Source organism: Aotus nancymaae, unplaced genomic scaffold, assembly GCF_030222135.1.
Source record: "Aotus nancymaae isolate 86718 unplaced genomic scaffold, 86718_ANA_hifiasm-v0.15.2.pri h1tg000043l, whole genome shotgun sequence".
NCBI lineage: Eukaryota > Metazoa > Chordata > Mammalia > Primates > Aotidae > Aotus > Aotus nancymaae.
In genome coordinates this window covers 4,393,109-4,413,369 of record NW_026988457.1, presented here as the reverse complement: position 1 = coordinate 4,413,369, position 20,261 = coordinate 4,393,109, and the positions used below count along the sequence as shown (strand labels likewise).

General features: G+C 40.8%; 1 protein-coding gene across 7 annotated transcripts in view; it reads right to left on the bottom strand.

Moving 5' to 3' along the window:
• Window positions 1-20,261, bottom strand: part of FRY (FRY microtubule binding protein) — a 455,382-nt gene that overhangs the window by 68,799 nt on the left and 366,322 nt on the right. For all 7 annotated transcript variants that reach the window (XM_064361739.1, XM_064361738.1, XM_012465518.3 and 4 more), the window contains 7 exons: window positions 17,422-17,504; window positions 12,405-12,555; window positions 11,317-11,420; window positions 10,386-10,571; window positions 7,196-7,394; window positions 4,426-4,547; window positions 1,062-1,249 (listed from right to left, as the gene is read on the bottom strand). In XM_064361739.1, coding sequence (XP_064217809.1) covers window positions 1,062-1,249; window positions 4,426-4,547; window positions 7,196-7,394; window positions 10,386-10,571; window positions 11,317-11,420; window positions 12,405-12,555; window positions 17,422-17,504 — 1,033 coding nt within the window. The remainder of the gene's footprint in view (window positions 1-1,061; window positions 1,250-4,425; window positions 4,548-7,195; window positions 7,395-10,385; window positions 10,572-11,316; window positions 11,421-12,404; window positions 12,556-17,421; window positions 17,505-20,261) is intronic.

The following is a 20,261-nucleotide window of genomic DNA, read 5'->3' as shown; positions in this document are numbered from 1 at the left end:
CTGCTGAGGGGAGGGTGGGCATTTGAAATAGAGTGGCAATGTCTGAAAGTCACACATCAAGAGGTGAGGTAAAGGAAGAGCTCCCTCAGTGGTGTTTTAAACAGCACCTCTGATGGCTGAAAGAAGGATGCAGGTAGAGTCTGTAGGTGTGCAGGCTTCCTTAGATGCAGGAACGTTTCTTTCCCCCCCCCTTTTTTTTTTTTTTTTTTGAGATGAAGTCTCACTTCCATTGCCCAGGCTGGAGTGCCATGGCACAATCTTGGCTCACTGCAACCTGTGCCTCCTGGGTTCAAGTGATTCTCCTGCCTCAGTCTCCTGAGCAGCTTGGACTATAAGTGTGTGCCACCACGCCTAGCTTATTTTTATATTTTTAGTGGAGATGGGGTTTCACTGTGTTGGCCAGTCAGGGCTTAAAACTCCTGGCCTCAAGCGATCTGCCTGCCTTGGCCTCTCAAAGTGTTGGGATTATAGGTGTGAGCCACCATGTCTGGCCGGACATTTCTGAAGGGCAAGAAGGGCTTGGCTCGAGCAACAGAGCTTGTAATGCCAGTACCAGTTCAGCTTCCCAATCTCTGGGCTCTATCTAGAGGGTCTCCTTGTGGCAGTCACTCTCCATTCCTTCTTCAGCTCTTCTCAGTCTACTGGAGACCAACCATACAGAGAGAGGTAGTGCTTTGCAAAGATACAGTGGAGATGCCTGCTCTGGATAGGGAGACTATATAACTGCATCCTAGGTTGGTAGCCAGAAACCCAAAACTATGCAAAATAGTCCTGACTGCCCACCAAATAAAACCAACCACAAAAACAACAAAGAAGGAGTCATCAAAGGATTTCTAGTTGTTGGCTTGTATAAGAGATAATATCCACTGAATTTCTAGAACAAGGCTCCTTAGAATAATTTTTGTAAATATAAAAGTCAACCTGTAAAACTAAAAGAATATATTGTACATGTCCAGATGGCTGGGATAATTGTTGAGAGAAGAAAGGCTCAAGAAAAGTTAAATCCTCATCGAGACGTGGGAGCTCATCCTTCATGGGCTCCGTGGTCTTTCCTTTCATACCTGAATCTCATCTCCGTGTTCTCCGATCACCTCCACCAATCTCGAGAGAAGGTCAGATAAGGCATGTGCTGACAGAGGTTGCTTGAGGGCTCGGAATATCTGGAAGGACCGACCAGCATAGTGCCTTGAAGAGCTTGCGAGGGCTGTTTGCAATGCAACTTCACTCAATTGGTGCTCCAGATGGAAGCCTAGGGCAAGAGGAGCCACAGAATAGGTCGTTCTCTACTCCACATGCTCTGGGGCATCAAAGTTACTGTAAGTTTAAAACAGGCTAACGGCACAGGGCTACCTTGTGGTGGTACTTATTTACAAGTTAACCATTGTTTTTCTTTTTTTTTTTTGAGAAAGGGTCTCACTCTGTTGCCCAGGTTGGAGTGCAGTGGCATGATCACATCTCACTGCAGCCTCTACCTCTTGGGCTCAAGTAATCCTTCCATCTCAGCCTCCTAAGTAGCTGGGACTACAGGTGTGTGCCACCATGCCTGGCTAGTTTTTTGTATTTTTTTGTAGAGACAGGGGTCTCACTACGTTGCCAAGGCTGGTCTTGAACTCCTGGGATCAAGTGATCTGCCTGCTTTGCCCTCCTAAAGTGCTTGAATCACTGGCATGAGCCACCACATCAGGCTTTTTTTTTTTTGAACAGTGTCTTTCTTTGTTGCCCAGGCTGGTCTTGAGCTCCTGGGCTCAAGGAACCCTCCAGACTCAAGTCTACTGAGTCACTGGGATTACAGGTATGTGCCACTGCACCCAGCTCATTTTATAATAAAAACAAATTCTGAATAAATCTTAGGGAAGTATAGTGTAGTAGAGAAAGGCTTTGGAACAAGATGGTGCTGGTATTGAATTGGGGCTTTCTAACTCTGGGAAAGAAATTTGTTCTCCATGAATCTGTTTCCTTATCTTTAACTTCTCTCATACAGTTGTTGTGAAAATTAAACAACGTATCAAGTGCCTAGTACAGTGTCTGAAACATAACATAGGCTCACAAATGTATTATTTATTACCTTGCTATTTTCGTATGTTATTCTTCTGTACTACTTTTTTGCATAGAATACTCTCACTCCTTTTTTTTTGTGAGTTTGTTAGTAGAGGAAATTTCAGAATAGAGGAAAGCTGTTAGTGGACCTAGTCAACTCAAAACACAACTAAGGCCTGTGCCAAAGTCTTTGCTTTATTGATATGCAGATATTGAAATGTAGACACTGTGAGGAAGGTAGCCATAATTTAAACTTTTGCCTGAATATTTGTTTTTCTGATTGTATAAAGGTAATCTCAGTAATCAGAAAACCATTTGATCAGATGGGAATGAAAACGTAACATAAAGCTCATGACTGAATTCTAGGTCATTAAACTATATACTTGCTGTGCTTCTTTGCAGGGAGAAAAGTGGACTACAAGAGTAGGAGGCCTGAATGAAAACAGAGACTTAGGCTGTCTCTATGACACAGAGGCTCTGAGGACACATTTGGCTGCTACATCAAAGTGGGCCAGAAGGGATAATTCAATGTCACTGTTTTTAGCTGCAGCTTGGCTACTTGGCCCTAGGGACAAATAGACTATACAAGAAAATGTTCCTGCAGAGAAAACAGAGGGCCCTAGAAAACTGACCTCAGACATATTTAGAGTAGTAAATATAGGATTAAACCCATATAGGCAGTTCATATCTTATGAATGATGTTTCAAAAAAACTTTTTATGTCTTTATTTTAAAATAAAGGTTTGTTTGCTTAGGCTATTTTACGTGTGGAGGTTAGGTACCCCGGCAATGAGTAAATGCTTATTTAAATCACAATGAACCTGAGGGCTAGAACCGTATCAGCAGGACTTCAGACTCCACCACCACAACAGTGTCCTTTGAGAAAATGGAAAGGTCTTTCAGGGCCCCAATTCTGCCCAATGGAATGTGGAAAAAAAAAACCACTGGATACCCCATTTAAGCCTGGGGTATCAATGCATCCTGAGGAATTCTCTTCTCACTCTCTCTTGCTCCACCTGCTAGCTGGATGCAGAGGGCCCAGCAGAGGCCTCAGCCTAGGGGGTGGCACAGCCACAGGCTGGAGGGTCCCTGAGGCACCTAGTGGAAGGCCATTTGCCAAACACCTGCACTGAACTGTTAAAGGACCCAGGAATATAACCTTTTGTTGTGTTAAGCCTCTGAGCTCTGGGGGCTGTTTGTTACAGCAGCTATGCCGCCCTGACTAACACAAGTGTTTCCAGGAACACATTGTGTATGTGTAGAGAAAACAGGCCAAAAGCAGGGATGTAGAAGGAAATCAGAATCAGTAAAAATTGACTGATCAAGTTGTAGAAAGACTTAGATTCTACGTAGCCTGAAGTACCCTCCAAGAATTCAGTATAAGGCATTTACATATTTTCTCATTTTTATTATTTTCATTCAATCAAAGATTTTAGATTAATTAATGGTTTACATACAAATAGTAAATTTCTTCCTTTGGCTGTTATTAATTGGTTATTAATTTGGGCAATTATTAGTTGGCTTTTGAAGTCTTAATATTTTAAACAAATTCCAAAGGAGAAACTGAAAACACAAAATGGAAGTCTATTCCTGGAATGACTCTCCCATTTTGGTCTGTCAGTATTTTTTGATTTTTAGTAAGTGTCCTCTGATAATGAAAAGATACGTGGCTAATCTAAAATGTTTCAAACTGGGAAATGTGTTAATTATCAGAGCAGCTGGAAAAATCAGGGAGTTGGATTTAATTGTCAGCCTGGTATGAGAAAAAAAGGTAGAGATGGCTTTACAACATGCTGAGGAACCAGATTTAAGTTTAATACACAAACAGCCCAGGCCAACTTGGCTCTGAAGGAATGCAGCAGAAGGCAAACACTTAAGTATTATGATGCTACTACAGTTTAAATAGGATGCACTCTGTATTTAGAATACTGAATAGTCATTTGCACAGGAATTATTAGCAAACACTTTTAAAGTCAAAAACATTTTATCACAAATTCTTTTTTTTTAAACAGTTTTACCATTTCAACCAGCCATCAGACTGACCATTTTTCATTGTTGAGACTGATGAGAATCAGTTAATGAAATTTATTCCTCATAGCCTTCTTTAAAGAAAATGTTATAGGCACAGTTTAATTCTAGTAAGGTAAATGAAAGAAGTAGAACACATATATTGGGAAAATTATTTGATATGGCATAATGCAAATATATATGGCATTAAATACCATGCATTTAGCAGCATCTGAACAAGCTTCAAAACTCCCCTGTCCATATGCTCGTGCTATGGATATGGAGTGCAGGACCATTCTAAGGCACTGTAATCATCATACAGAGACAGTGTCCATTACAGAACAATGCTGAAAGAGGGATCTGTGCAAATAGGATGAAGTACCTGATTTGGAATCTTTAAATACAGATACAACGTGACGTAGAAAATTAGTGAGCTGTTCAGCACTCTTTGAGTTTTGATTTTTTGGTGTGATGTCTTCATGGCACCAAAGTGGACCAAATGCCCTTAAATGAAACACAGAAAATGTCAAAATTATAACTGTCATTTTGCATTTTTAAAACTATACATGCAGTCCTGACTCCAAAGGTATAACATATTTAAAATATTTGCAATCTATGCATATGACAAAGGTCTAATATCCAGCATCTATAAGGAACTTTAAGAAATTTATAAGAAAAAAACCAAACAACTCCATTAAAAAGTGGGCAAAGGACATGAACAGATACTTCTCAAAAGAAGACATACATGCAGCCAACAATCATATAAAAAAAGCTTGGGCCGGGCATGGTGGCTCTTGCCTGTAATCCCAGCACTTTGGAAGGCTGAGGTGGGTGGATCATGAGGTCAGATCGAGACCATCTTGGCTAACACAGTGAAACTCTGTCTCTACTAAAATACAAAAAATCAGCCAGGTGTGGTGGCACGCACCTGTAGACCCAGCTACTTGGGAGGCTGAGGCAGGAGAATCTCTTGAACCCAGGGGTGGAGGTTGCAGTGAGCCAAGATTGTGCCACTGCACTCCAGCCTGGGTGACAGAGCAAGACTCTGTCTCAAAAAAAAAAGCTCAAAACCCCAGTGACATACCATCTCATTCTGACACCAGTCAGAATGATGATGATTAAAAAGTCAAAAAACAGATGCTAGCAAGGTTGTGGAGAAAAAGGAAGGCTTTTACACTGTTGGTGTGAGTATAAATTAGTTCAAACATTGTGGAAGATAGCGTGGCGACTCCTCAAAGACCTAGAGATGGAAATACCACTCAACCCAGCAATTCCATTACTGGGTATATACACTGTTCTATTAGAAAGACACATGCATGCATATGTTTACTGTAGCACTATTCACAATAGCAAAGACATGGAATCAACCCAAATGCTCATTAATGATAGACTGGATAAAGAAAATGTGGTACATATACACCATGGAATATTAAGCCACCATGAAAAGGTACAAGATTATGTCCTTTGCAGGGACATGGATGGAGCTGGAGGCTATCATCCTTAGCAAACTAATGTAGGAACAGAAAAACAAATATCACATGTTCTTGCTTATAAGTGGGAGCTAAATGGACACATGGGGGGAACAACACACACTGGGGCCTACCAGAGGACGGAGAGTAGGAGAGAGAGGATCAGGAAAAACAACTAATGGATATTGGGATTAACACCTGGCTGATCACATAGGCTGTACAGCAAACCCCCTTGACACATGTTTACCTATGCAACAAACCTGCACATCCTGCACATGTACCCCTGAACTTAAAGTTAAAAAAAATTTTTAAACAATTTTATGAATTATTTTGGAAGTACATTTCAGTCTTATAAACCTTACCAGCATATTCAAAACACATCTATCTAATTTGTGGAGGCACTTTGAAATGTTTTAAATTAAATTCATTTACAAAATTAAAAATAAAACTTTCCAATTCACCAGAACAGTGCTTGGCATATCATAGGTACTACATGTTTGTGTGTTAAATAAAATGGTATAAAATGTTAACTGAAATATAGATTTAGACATGGACTCAATTTTCACATTTTAGCATTTGCAGAGATAAGGCTTTTGTCAGGATCACATCAAGTTGCAAACACCATAGGATCAAACTGAAGACATGGCCCCTATCGTCTACTTGGTTTTCAACAGTAAGAATGAAATGGAGCCAGGTAGGAGAATCTCAGAGAAGAGTTATTCCCAACACGTAATACTGACAGATGGTGAGTGGTGACAATACTTTTCCTTTCCACAAATCATTCGGGTCTCTGAAGTACCCCGTATGTGCAGGCATACTGTATGTAGGCACCATCAGCTCCCTTCGTAAGCTTCCTGCAGAGTAAATCCTACATTAAGCTGAGAGCTGCACAAAATAACCTGAATCATGAATTGTGGAAAGAAAATACTCTTTTTTTATTCTTCACGTTAATTGATGCATTAGCTGAAGAAAGCAAAATCACAAGAGATATTAGGTAACACATACACAGACTAGATTTCCAAGATTTAATTCACTGAGAAAGGAGAGCATGCCACCCAGTCACAGGTAAGCATGCTTTACAGAAATACCAGACCACAGGGTGTTAGACATCCTGAAGCCTTATAAGCTAAATGGTTAATGGGAAGAACCAGAAGAACTGACCAGGACCACTTGCAGTTTTTCTTCGTTTTGATTTATTAGTTTGATTCCTTTTCTATTATGCTTCCTATTGTTTCTCATTTCTGACTGCCTTTTACAAATTACTCTTTGGACCAGATGAACAGATAATGGTCCCCTAGGCAGCTGTTTCTGGGTTGACCATGGCTAATATCCTTGGTTTCCAGAGTGATGTTCTTTACCAAATCTCAGAGCTCCTAACCCCTGGCAGCTCTGATAGATGACTAAAGGCATGCTCACCGTGGGGCACTGCCATCTCCTGCCTCCATCTGCTGCATCATCATTATCCACAAAATACCCTTGCCCATCAACTGTCACATCAGTGGGATCCTAGAAACTTCTACCAATGTCTGCCTTTCACACAGACTCCAGCAGTTGCAATTGAGAAGAGAAACAGGACTTTGTTAGAACCCCAGGATCACTTTTCCATCGGTGTAGTTTAAAGCATTGGCAATTTTCCAAAAGACCGGCCTGCAAACAGCAGCGTGGCTCCTAACCACTTATTACCTGGTTGTCAGAAACTCAATGAGCTTGTTTGCCTTCTCATCTGTTTCAGCAGCTGTGTCCACGTCTTCTACCTCCTGGGTCATCTGCGGGAGATTCCCGCTGCTGCCTCCCAGACTGATGCTGGAGGAGGTGGAGCTGGAGCTAAGCCCTGAGTCGGGCACCGGGGATGACTGGTCCTCTCTGAGGAAGTCAAAGCCACCTGGGTAGAAGAAGAAGGTCAAGGAGGGATGTACTAGGCAGCGTACTGGTCAGCATGTTTAATGAGGTTCAGAGAGGAGCACAGAGAAGTGTGGAATTATTTAAATTTTGGGGAGAAAACGCTTGCTTTTGGCTGTGGCTATGATTGAGACTGACAGTTTTTCTTTGTTTAGGACATCAGTTGCATTGCTGTGCAAATGAGTGTGTATTTGGGAACAGGAGGTGATTTGCTGCTTTCTACTCTGGTGTTTTGGTTGATACTTTCTATAAAAAAAAGGTATGTGTGTGTGTTCGTATGCATGCATGGGCCAGGCAAAGGACCAGTTCAACTGTAACAGTTCATCTACTAACTGTGCTTTTAATAATTATTCCTGGATATTAGTCTACTTAAACATGTGAAATGATACCCTGTTTGAAGATACCAGTCACTTAAAGGCTGGTGACTTATACATAATGTTTTTGAGTAAATGTGCCCAGAAGATTTAGTATTACATATATGTTGATATATTTTAATGGAATATGTTTTATTGTATTCAAAAAATATGGCATAAGCAAATACTGTTTCTTTGTTACATTCTCGGTTGACATTCTACACCTCTGGGTAGGCTGCAAGTTTAAAAATGTATATGACTGTCCCTTTTCCCCTATTTAATAATCATAAAAAGTACGTAGTTCTGGTGTATGTGTCTGATAGATACATTGAATTAGAAGTGAGGAGTCCTGGGTTTGAATAACATTTCTGCCACTTATAGTGTAGCCTCAGGGAATTTATATAATTCTCTGTATCTCAGTGTCCTATTATAATAAAGTCACGACAATTTCTATTACACACATTTTTAGTGTGTATTTGAAAGCAACTATAGTTGAAACTAGGTGCTTAATGAATGTTTATAAAAAAAGAGCATTTCCCATATTCACTGCACACCTATTCCCTGGGTTCTACAGAGTCAGTCACTTTAGCTATCTACTGTTTGTCTGGCCTATGAGTATTGTATGCATTTTTTTTGGTAAATCTTCACTCTACATCATTTTATACCACATCATTGGTACAATAAATGCAAAACCGATGTACACAGAGATATGCAACTTATTGGACATTACAATTTTCTCTGCCTAAGGCCATACATTTAAAAAAAAATTCTTATCCTGAGGACTCAGAGCAGCCAGAACGCTTCAATTTAATTAAGCATCTACAGCAAGGGGAGTTTTGTGTTTCTAAGAGGCTATTGGTAGGTTATTTTCAATTAAGTGTAGCTTGGTTCAAAGGGAAGTGCTTAAATTGAGGTAAGTAGGCCTTAGGTCTCAGAGATAATGATGACTTCATGTTTGTTTTCCAAAGAACTATGTTAACATCTGTTAGAAGCCAATTCAGTGGTAGGTACAAGTGATAAATAAAAGTACACCCTTTTCATAGTAATGCAGAAAGCACACAGTTAACATATGAAATGCCACACTATAACTAGTGCCAATGCAATGTATAAAATAATAGGTAAAAAAAATCAGTCGCTGAACTCTATTAGTTGGTAATCTTCATCATCATTTTAAGATATCTTAAATGTTCTGGTTCTAAATGAAAACCACTAGTTACCCCTTTGGATAAAGTTTTCATAAATGGCTCGACATGGCAGAGTAACTTCTTTGACTCAGCTAATGCCATCTATTCCTATTTTTTTGTATTTGTTTTTGTTTTTCGAGACAGTATCTCACTCTGTCACCCAGGCTGGAGTGTAGTGGCGTGATCTTGGCTTACTGCAACCTCCACCTCCCGGGTTCAAGCAATTCTCCTGCCTCAGCCTTCTTAGTAGCTAGGATTACAGGCACGCACCACCATGCCCAGCTAATTTTTGTATTTTTATTAGAGATGGGGTTTTACCATGTTGGTCAGGCTGGTCTCTAATTCCTGACCTCATGATCCACCCGCCTCGGCCTCCCAAAATGCTGGGATTACAGGCGTGAGCCACCATGTCTGGCCCCATCTATTCCTATTTCTAAAATTAATTTTTTTTGGTTTCAAAACTGTAATGGTTTTTAATGGGCTCTCCCTAACGGCGCCTTCAAGGAAAAGGTCATTCAATAAAGTGAAAATTCCCTCATGGGCACTAGAAGGCACACAACTGATGTATCTGGTACCTTGGCTGTGACCTGCTCACAGGCAATAGCCATGGTCACTGTTTTGTGTGTTCTCATTGAAATATCCTAACTTGAGCTTGGCTGTAATGAATACATTGTAAACAATCCTTCTAACTCCATTTTGCCCACCCTGAGCTATGCTGCCCACCCTGAGCTATGTAGGGCATTCTGTTCTGAAAGCTTATGGTCTGAGACACCTGGCATCTTTGTAACCAATTTTCTGAGAAACAGGGCCCACTGGCCCATACATCCCATACCTGCAACTGTGTGTAATTGCCTACCCCACATCCTGAGTAAAAAAACAACTTTAAATAGAATTTGTTTTTAGGCACCCCCTACCTTCCCCTACCCTGCTACTTCTGCTTCTGTAATAATCTGCTTACCACCCTCTGACCCTAAACTGGTATAAAAACGTTGACCGCCCTTTGTTCGTGGCCGAGACGTTTGAGCTCTAGCTGACTCTTGGACGTCGGCCATTAAAGGTGGACTCTCAACAAACTCAGTGTATGGTGCTTCTGTTTAAACTTGCTTGGGTATAACATCATCCTTCAGTGTTCTAGACTGTTGCTCCTGGCCAATGGGCACTTACATTTTCAATGCATCTGTAGGAATATATCCATTGGGGGCAGCAATCATAGCTATAACCAGGAAAAATATATTTTTAATATGCAGTAATAAAGAAAGCTTTTGAGAGGCAAGTTCACCTCAAGTGAAATGGTGTGTATTTATTGTACTGTTGATTTATCACTTGGAAAATTGGAGGTCATAGTATGAGAGAAGTTAACTTGGGCTCCACTGGCATCTGTGGTTAGTTATCTTTGCATTTGTGACTGTCCTATGCGCTCTACCAGTCCTCTGTTACCTGTATAGAGATATTCAGGTTGGTAAGCTGGCTGCACGGTTAGAGTCTTAGCTTCACCCATCTCTCGAGTCTGCAGGAGCACGGAAGCAATGGAATGGAAATTGCTGTTGCAAGAGAGGGCAATCAAGAGGTGAAGAAGCAGTTTTTTGCTGTGTTCAAAGACTTCAGGCCGGTAATGGTCCAAACCTGGAACAAAACAGTAGAATCTCTCAGTATAAACAAATGTTAAGCTCGTTTAGATTCCAGGGATAGTAAAGATTCCAGGATACTCAGGAGGCCCATGTTAAAAGAATGTTTAGTTTTCTTTGTTATTGTTTGTGTTACCAACACACAGAAGTTGAGCTTAGGAAAAATAAAATGCTTTATTTCTTAAGTAAAATGTTCTCATAAAATGCGGATAGATGGACTTTTCTTGACCTCTCTGTAGCATCTGACGTGGTTAGCATTCCTTCTTCTTTAGATGTTCTCTTCCTTGAATATCCCTGTTACTGAAAGATTCTAATTTTATTAGTCTCTTTCTAACTGAATTTCTGAGATTCCCTGGCTGGTTCCTCTTCCCATTTTTGTTCTACAAAGCTCAGGGCTTGGCCCACTCTTTCCTACATCCTTTCTTTTTATGCACTGACTATGCCTCACAGCTTAAAATTTGTCACCTCAGCCAAAGACCCTCAAAAAGACCCAATTAAAGGATATCTTTATAGATGTGGCACTAGTGAGACACCACTACGTTTATGTAGTAGAACAATTTCAAACAGTGACCAAGTAGCTGACATTTCAGAGCAGAAGTCACAAAAGAGCAATGAAAAATGGTGGAGACCAAATATTCCAGAAATGAGTCAAATAGGACGTCAATGTGAAAGGAAATCTCTATGGATTACTTCCATATGTTTTTAACCTGATTGGCTAGAATGCCTTTTAGATCCAGTCTTACCTAAGAAGACAGCATGAAGTAATAATGGTAGATGAAGCGCCCAATCTTCTCGTACACTGTGATCCACCACCATTTCAGTCATAAAAATTACAGCAATATTGCACCTAATCAATGAAATAATGAAATTAATGCAACTTCTAAAGGGGATGGAAATACTGGTAGATAATTGAGTTACAATTCAATGTAACTCTTAAGTATTTTTTTTAATATGGAGTCTTGCTCTGTTGCGAGGCTGGAGTGCAGTGGCATGATCTCGGCTCACTCCAAGCTCCACCTGCTGGGTTCAGGCTATTCTCCTTCCTCAGCCTCCCGAGTAGCTGGGACTACAGGTGTGTACCACCACACCCAGCTAATTTCGTATTTTTAGTAGAGACAGGGTTTCACCATGTTGGCCAGGATGTTCTCGATCTCTTGACCTTGTGATCCGCTCACCTCGGCCTCCCAAAGTGCTGGGATTACAGGTGTGAGCCACCATGCCCAGCCAACTCTTAAGTATTTTTAAAGAGTTATGTAAGGCTTTTATTCCAGGGAAATAGAGTTTAACTCATAACACAGCATTCCAGGGAAATAGAGTTTAGAAGAGTTATGTAAGCCCCTTATTCCAGGGAAATAGAGTTTAACACATAACACAGCATTCCAGGGAAATAGAGTTTAGAGAGTTATGCAAGGCTCTTATTCCAGAGATATAGAGTTTAACTCATAACACAGCACAGAGCTGCACAACAAGAAGAAACATTGGTTGAGCTAATCACATAAAGGAGAGTCTACTAGTCACTAGGTAATGAGTTAAGGGATGAAGAGCTGTCCCTCTTGTCAAGTTGCTTATAGTCTAAAAAGCATCATAGAATGCATGCCCATATCCAGGTTACATAAAGGAGAAATTCAAAGGTCACAGGCAGCTTTGAATGTTGGTTAATATCTGACCAAACTCTGCTAATATGCTGGAAGCCAGCAGTCAAATCAGGCAGGGTCCCACTGACTGATAAGACCATTTAACGTGGTGAGACCTGGAACAGGTTTCTCTCTTGTCATAGGTAGAAAAGTCCAGTCAAAGCTAAGGTGTCCTTCTACCCACTCAGGCTGCTCACCTATGGAGTGGTCCCCGGGGAGTGATGGTCTCCGGGAGATAGTCAACCAGGGGTGCCCAGCATCCTCCAGTACAAGGCATCGGTAAAGGCTGTGGCTGCTTGGCCTCTGTAATAGTCAGCAACCAGCCCGTATAGGGAGAAATTGGATCATCTGTAGGGTGAGAAAGACACTGTGCTTTATGTCCAGGGAGAGCAGACTTGTTTTCTGTACTCAATGTTTTTAGAATAAATTTTATAAGTGTATGTTTAATAAGCATAAAAATAACTTTACTTTTCATTTAAAAAATTTTTTAGGGACAAGTTCTTGCTGGCACCCAGGATGGAGTATACTGGATTGATCAAAACTCACTGCAGGGCTGGTCATGGTGGTTCATGCCTGTAATTCCAGCACTTTGGGAGGCTGAGGTGGGTGGATCACCTGAGGTCAGGAGTTTGCAACCAGCCTGACCAACATGGTGAAACCCCATGTCTACTAGAAATACAAAAAAAAAAAAAAAAAAAAAAAAAAAGCAGGGCATGGTGGCACAAGCCTGTAGACTGAGACAGGAGAATCGCTTGAACCTGGGAGGCAGAGGTTGCAGTAAGCCAAGATCGCGCCACTGCACTCCAGCCTGGGCGAGAGAGTGAGACTCTGTTTAAAACAAACAAACAAAAAAACCTCACTGCAGCTTCAAATTCCTGGGCTTAAGAGATCTTCCTGGATCAGCCTCCTGAGTAGCTATGACTACAGGTGTGTGTCACCACACCCAGCTAATTAAAAAATTGTCGGTGTTTTAAAAATGGAGGGGCTCTCACCATGTTGCTCACGCAGGTCTCAAACTCCTGGCCTCAATGGTCTTCCCACCTTGGCCTCCCATGGGATTATAGGTGTGAGTGCCTGGCCAGAAATAACTTCCTAATCATTTAATTTAGTGAGCATAAATTACATGATCAAATGGGTTAGAATTACTTGTTTAGGTAACTACTTGATTAGTTATTGGTAACTAATTTATACTCATTCATCATAAAGCAACACAGAATACAGACATACAAAAAGAAAAATAAATCATGTTGAATCCCATCTCTATGAAAACTTGCTCTTCCTCCAGTCTTCCTCATCTCAATAAAGCACAATTTTGGCCAGATGTGGTGGCTCAAGCCTGTAATTGCAGCACTTTGGGAGGACAAGGCAGGTGGATCACTTGAGGTCAGGAGTTTGAGACCAGCCTGGCCAATACAGTGAAACCCCTTTCTACTAAAAATACAGAAAAAATAGCTGGGCCAGGTGGTGTATGCCTGTAATAATCCCAGCTACTTAGGAGGCTGAGGCAGCAGAATCATTTGAACTCAGGAGGTGAAGGTTGCAGTGAGCCAAGATCACGCCACTGCACTCCATTCTGGGTGAAAGAACAAGACTCTTGTCTTAAAAAAAAAAAAAAAGAAAAAAAGCACAACTTCAGATTTCCAGTTTGCTCAGGACAAGAGACTTAGAGTCACCCCTGACTTTCCCCTCATATCCTACACCCAAATACTAATTAAAATGATGATGATGATAACAGTAATAATAAAAATCATAACATTAGGAATTAGCACAGAGGACTTACTTGATGCCAGGCACTGTCCTGTGTATTTCACATATTAATGGCCCAATAATAGGTATCTACTTTTTCTCTATTTTGTAGCGAAGAAAGTGAGGTTCAGTAACTTGTCATCATCAACATATTCAGAGAGCTCTGTCCTCAAAGCATCTCCAGAATCTGAGCACTGTTCTCCATCTAGGTACCATCCTCTCTCACATGGGTTACTGCAATGGCCTCCTTAACTGTCTCACTGCTTCTATCCTTGTGCTGCTACAGTCTATGTTCCACAGAGCAGATAGACCAATTATTTTAAAACAAAGTCAGTAGTGTCCCTTTCTCTGCTCAATACCCTCCAGTTGCTCCCTACAAATTCATGCCTATGGCCGTTAAGGCCTTACAAGGCCTTCCCCACCACCGCCCCATGTTCCTCTCCTGGCTTATCTCCTACCAGCCTACCCTTGCTCACCCCATTCCACTCATCCTAGCTTCCCTGCTGTTCTGTGATCAGGCTGGGCCCAATACAGCCTCAGGGCTCTTACATTTGCTGTTCCCTATGGCTGGGATGCTTTTTTGCAGACAGTTGCATGGCTCACTTCTTTGCTTCATTCAAGTCTCTGCCCAAATACCACCTTATCACAGCAGCTTTTCTTGACTATTGTATTTACATTTACCCCCAACCCCAATCACTTCCTACCCTGTTCAAAAAAAAAAAACAAAACAAAAACAAAAATAAAATAAAATAAGTACAGCAACATATTTCAGGAGTTTTTTTTTTTTTTTTTTTTTTGAGTCGGAGTCTTGCTCTGTCACCCAGGCTGGAGAGCAGTGGCGTGATCTCGGCTCATTGCAACCTCTGCCTACCAGGTTCAAGCGACTCTCCTGCCTCAGTCTCCTGAGTAGCTGGGATTATAGGCGCATACCACCATGCCCAGCTAATGTTTTGTATTTTTAGGAGAGACGGGGTTTCACCATGCTGGCTAGGCTGGTGACCTTGTGATCTGCCTGCCTCGGCCTCCCAAAATGCTGGGATTACAGGCATGAGCCATGGCACCCATCCTGAAGTTATTTCTTACCATGCTCCCAAAGCAGGCCAACAGCATTTAAGACAAGCAATTCTACTGGTGGGCAAAGGATTTAACCCAGGTATATGGCTTCAGACAAGCTGGCTTATTCTTGAGATTGGTTTATGTAGTAAGAGGAAGGACTTACTAGGTCGCCTTTAGGCAATTTTACAACAATCCAATTTTCTTTGCTGCACTTCTGCAAGGTAGTGTGAGGTCATTGATTTGATGCTGCTGGCCCAGTGTAGAACGATGGCCTTAACACTTACAGAGCTGGTGAAGGGGTGCCTTCCTGACAACTGAGGCTCCGAACAAGGACAGGCGTCAGAAAACCAGAACCAATAATGCCCTGCTTCTCCTGGGATGTGGCTAAGAGGGTTTCAGTGGAAAAGGTCAGGACTTCCCTTAGAAAGCGTAACTACTGGCTTTTTCTAATACACTGACAAGTGAGCCACCAGAACCCTGTAAGTCTATGCCACAAAGCTTGGCCACAACAATTTTAGCCTGGAAAAAATTTAAAGTGCACTAGTAATTCATCTGGGTTCTAACTCTCAGCAAATTACCTACAAGTAACTTACTCGCAGCAAGTTAACTTCTCAGATAATCATCCAGGATAAGTTAGTTGCCAAATGTACCACTAAGTAATTAGCTATTCTTCAATAAAACTTGAAAGGAAAATAAAAAGGAAGAATACTGAAGAATTAAAAAGTAAACTGTGAGATTTCTGTTAGGAAAGGATATGTTATTCTTTGTTTCAATGATGTTCTCAGATACATATCCAATCAGCCAAAATATACCGAGAGAACTTACGGTGGCCTAAACTTAAATTTTTCTGTCCTCAGATATTGTCAGATTCTGTCCTCAGATATTGGTTACCAGATATCGTCACAGTAACCAAACTTTCCTTGAACCAACTCTCCATTTCTAAGGCACTGCTTTCCTCATCTCTAATATCTGGTGCCTTCTAGAAGTAATAGCCTACGGTCCTGAGATCTGACTGTTCAGTGTTTGGATGGTACAATCCCCTGATGGGAGACAGAAAGGAAGGAAACCACAAACAGCTTTATTTTACCTCCTATTGACAGCTCTAGTGAAAGGTTTCTTTTTTTGTTTTTTTTGAGATGGAGTTTCGTTCTTATTGCCCAGGTTGGAGTGCAGTGGCGTGATCTCGGCTCACTGCAGCCTCTACCTCCTGGGTTCAAGCAATTCTCCTGCCTCAGCCTCCTGAGCAGCAGGGATTAAGGCACCCATCACCACACCTGGCTAATTTTTTTTGTATATTTAGTAGAGACGGGGTTTTGCTATGTTGGCCAGGCTGGTCTTGATCTCCTAACCTCAGGTGATTCGCCCATCTTGGCCTCCCAAAGTGCTGAGATTACAGGTGTGAGCCACCACATCTGGACAGTAGTGAAAGTTTTATAGGGACATAGCTTAACATTAACTTATGTTAGAGCATGACATTTACATATGGATTTTAGACATGCCTTCCATTGGTATCTTAATGATGGAGAACTGCCTGTCTGGGCATTCAGAAGTAGAGCAAGGGTAGCTGAAATGTGGCCTCATCAGAACTACCTAGCTCTTACCTGACTCTGTACATTTCCCTAAAAACAAAACTATTCAAAACAACAACTACAAAAGCCCCATGTACCGACTTAGAAAATGAACTTAACTCAGTAAATATCAGTATATTTACAATTTCTGCCAACATAGAAGAATAAATCTCACAATATAGGTTACTGATTTCCTTAGCAAATCTAAAATGTCACTGGCAGCTTCTTTGGTTCCAGAATTTCTGTATCTTGTGACCAACTAATGCTCTGTATCTGCTTAATAGCTTCAGAAGCTGTCCAGGGCTTAAACAAAATCAGTAAATGCATTGACCTTTTTGCTTTTCCCAACTACCAGAAGAAATTCCTGTCACCAAGCTAACTCCCAGGTTAGCAAGGTATTCACTACGCTATGGAGACTATGCCGCTGAGAAATTCAACATGAAAACAGATCTTATCCTGAGTGAGCAGACTTTGAAAGCTTCAAGGTTAAACCCATTTGTAAGACAGGTGGAAAAACTGAACTGCAACATTTGTTTTCTAATGGGACTATGACTTACTATCCTTTTCCCAAATGCATCATCAAGAAAAAATGCCAAGAATATAAAAACACAGGATTGGATAGTAGTTTGAATTTTTATAATTTTGATTTGCCCATGGCTTGGCTTTTTTAAAAAAAATAACTGTTTAGGATGCTGACTCTATGCTCATCTACATAGTTGGATTAAATAGTTACTTGATATTTATTGGCCCTTTTAGTAATTAGACCAAGAATAATCGGAACACTCATTTTCCATCCTCTAACCACTGTGTTCCATTTGAAAGCCCACAGCCGGTTGATACTTACTTTTATCCTCATCGTAGGATCCTCCAGAGCTATTGCTGTATCTTGACTCGAGGCGAGTGTGGGCTCTGATGACATTACTAAACCTTCAAATACAAGAACAACTGGCATGAAATATTGACATAGGTGTGTATATGCTCTCACTCATAAACAGACACTATGATTTAGTGGTTGGTTTTTCAGCTGCTAGTTCCAATGATGCTTTTCTTAAAGGAATGCTGTAAAAATTGTACTCCAAACATTTCTTGTTTCCTTGAGAGGCTCAGTGGTCACTCTTGCTCATAGGCACAAATTCAAACCTTGAAAAGATAGAAACTTTAAGTCTAGTATTTTGATCAAACTAGAAAATGGTAACATTTGATTTGGAAAAAAAATGGGCATGATGCTGAATAATATGATTCCCTTATTTACACAGCCTGACACATGGTAGGTGGTCAACAAATATTTCCTGAATGATTGAATGACCGAAGGTAGATAGAATGAAAATATACAAAAATAGTTTTATGATAAATCTTGGATTTTACTCAGCATTAAAGTTTCTCTTAAAATAGTTTGAGAGTGTTCAAGGAAAGGTTCTAGTTGGGGAGTAATATAACCAGAGGGACTCTTTGGTCTGGTCTCTCTTGTGGGTTGTTAAGAAGTAACCCTCAAGAACAAAAAAAACAAAAAATGAAAGAAAAAATGCTGAAGTATAGTAACTCATAGACATCATCTTATTTAGTCTTGCTTGCTCATCTTCAAGATAAGCATTATTTATTCTACAATGAGGAAACTGAGGGCAGGTGAGGCTATACACCTGGTCCAGTGTCGACCACAGGGAGGAGGCAGTACAGGAAGCCTTCGGTGCCATGCTGCCTCCCAGCACGGAACACGAGGCTTTAAGGCTGAGCTCTCTCTCACTAGCTCTGTGATCGCAGCCAAGGCCTCTACCTCCTTGAGGAACTTGTTTCTACTACTGCAAAAAGGATGTAATACTAATACTTCATCTTTTATTTTACTGGGGCTGTTTGGGGGATCAAAAGAAAGGATGTGAGAGTGTTTCCGAAACTGCAAGACACGTCCAACTGTAAGGTATTAGTGATGATGCTTCTACCTAGGATTTGTAGAAAGAAATCAATAGCATATTTCTCAAACAAAGGGCAAGGGTGTGGTTCAGGGGCAGTGTGGGTAAAATAGTATGTCTATATTTATTTTATATAAAATGATACGCAGCAGGTTTTATCAACTTAATATATATGTAGTCAAAACAAAGTACTAAGGCTATCTAGAAATATCTGGAAAACTCAAGCCAAAATATGTGTGTCTCTCTACACTACTGACTGGGTGTTCTGACTTAACTCATAACAGATCAACACTCTATGGAAACACTGGAAGATGCAGGGCTATTGCTGTCCTCACGAATGTGTGGAGAAACGGTAATGTTTCAGCACAAAGTCCTGGATATACCATAAAGATGCCCATCTTGTCCCACATGTATAACTTTAGAGTACTGCATCAGTGATTTGGATTTGCTGAATTATAGAAATGTACTATAATAAGGTTGGTTTTATTCACTTCTTAGATATTTGCAACAGTGTTTCCCCCTTCCTGACAGCCATCTTCTCCCCAGTAATTTCATACCTCAAACATTCTTCACTGTCATATCTTTTGGGCATTTGTGAATCTCTAAGAACAGAATATCTAAGACAGTGGCTTAGTTTCATACAAATCGGCCAACTAAATCAGACTGGTATTGATGAAAATAAATTGGGAAAGGGACAAACTTACTACCTTTTGAAGAAGTTCTTTAATCATATTTATGCTAATAAATGCAAAGTGATAAAAGCATCTGGTAAGCCCAGACATCATTCAGAAAGGAAGAAAAGCAGGGGATGAAAGAACAGCACATCTGCAGGTTTCCATCGGGTGGAGAGTGCCACGGCAATTCCAGCTACCGGGGAACTGTGCTCTGTGTTGGGTTTTAAATCGTGCTCTGGAGGGTCCGGACAGGGAAGAATTACAGGATGGATGGCAATTTGTCTCTTTTCCCTTTTGAGCTGGATCTAAAGGGGTGTTGGGTGGAGTTTATTTATGAGGCTGGAATAAAGGGGAGGAGCAAGTCCCTTCCAGACTGTTCTCCTTGCTCTGGAGAAGACTGAAACCACAGTGTAGCAAAGTGTTATGTCTGGCAAAGAAAAAGTAAAAAATGGACTCCCAAGTGTAAAATCTGTTATTTTCCTTTGCTTTTTTGGGTTGAAGAAACTTACTATGGGTGTGGTTCCTGGAAGAATTTCAAGGATTAAGTAGAATCCTTGATGTCTTTTAACCTCAAAGGTACACATCTTAAAAAATATATCATGAAAATAGCTCTGGTAAGAGAAAAATCAGAAGGATGAAGTGTTCCCCTCAGTTTTACCTTGTTGATTCAGCTCAAATTAATAATACTTAGATAACTGAACTAATAGTAAATTAATATATATTAGGTATATCAACACTATTGGTTTAGATAGAAATTATCTGTTTTAACAAAGGTCATTCAAAATTTGTACAGCTGAGGTGTACTGCTTTAGTTTCCTATGAAAAATCCTTTTGTGGGCATATAAATTTATAAAAACATTTTATTAAGATTGATGTATTGAAAATACTTATGGTTGGACACAGTCACTCATGCCTGTAATCCCAGCACTCTGGGAGGCTGAGGTGGGAGGATTGCTTGAGCCCAGGAGTTTGAGACCAGCCTGGGCAAAACAGTGAAACCCCATCTCTACAAGAAATAAAAAAAAGAGCTAGGTATGGTGGCAGCTGTACTCCCAGCTACTTGGGAGGCTGAGGCAGGAGGCTGCTTGAGCCTGGGAGGTTGAGCC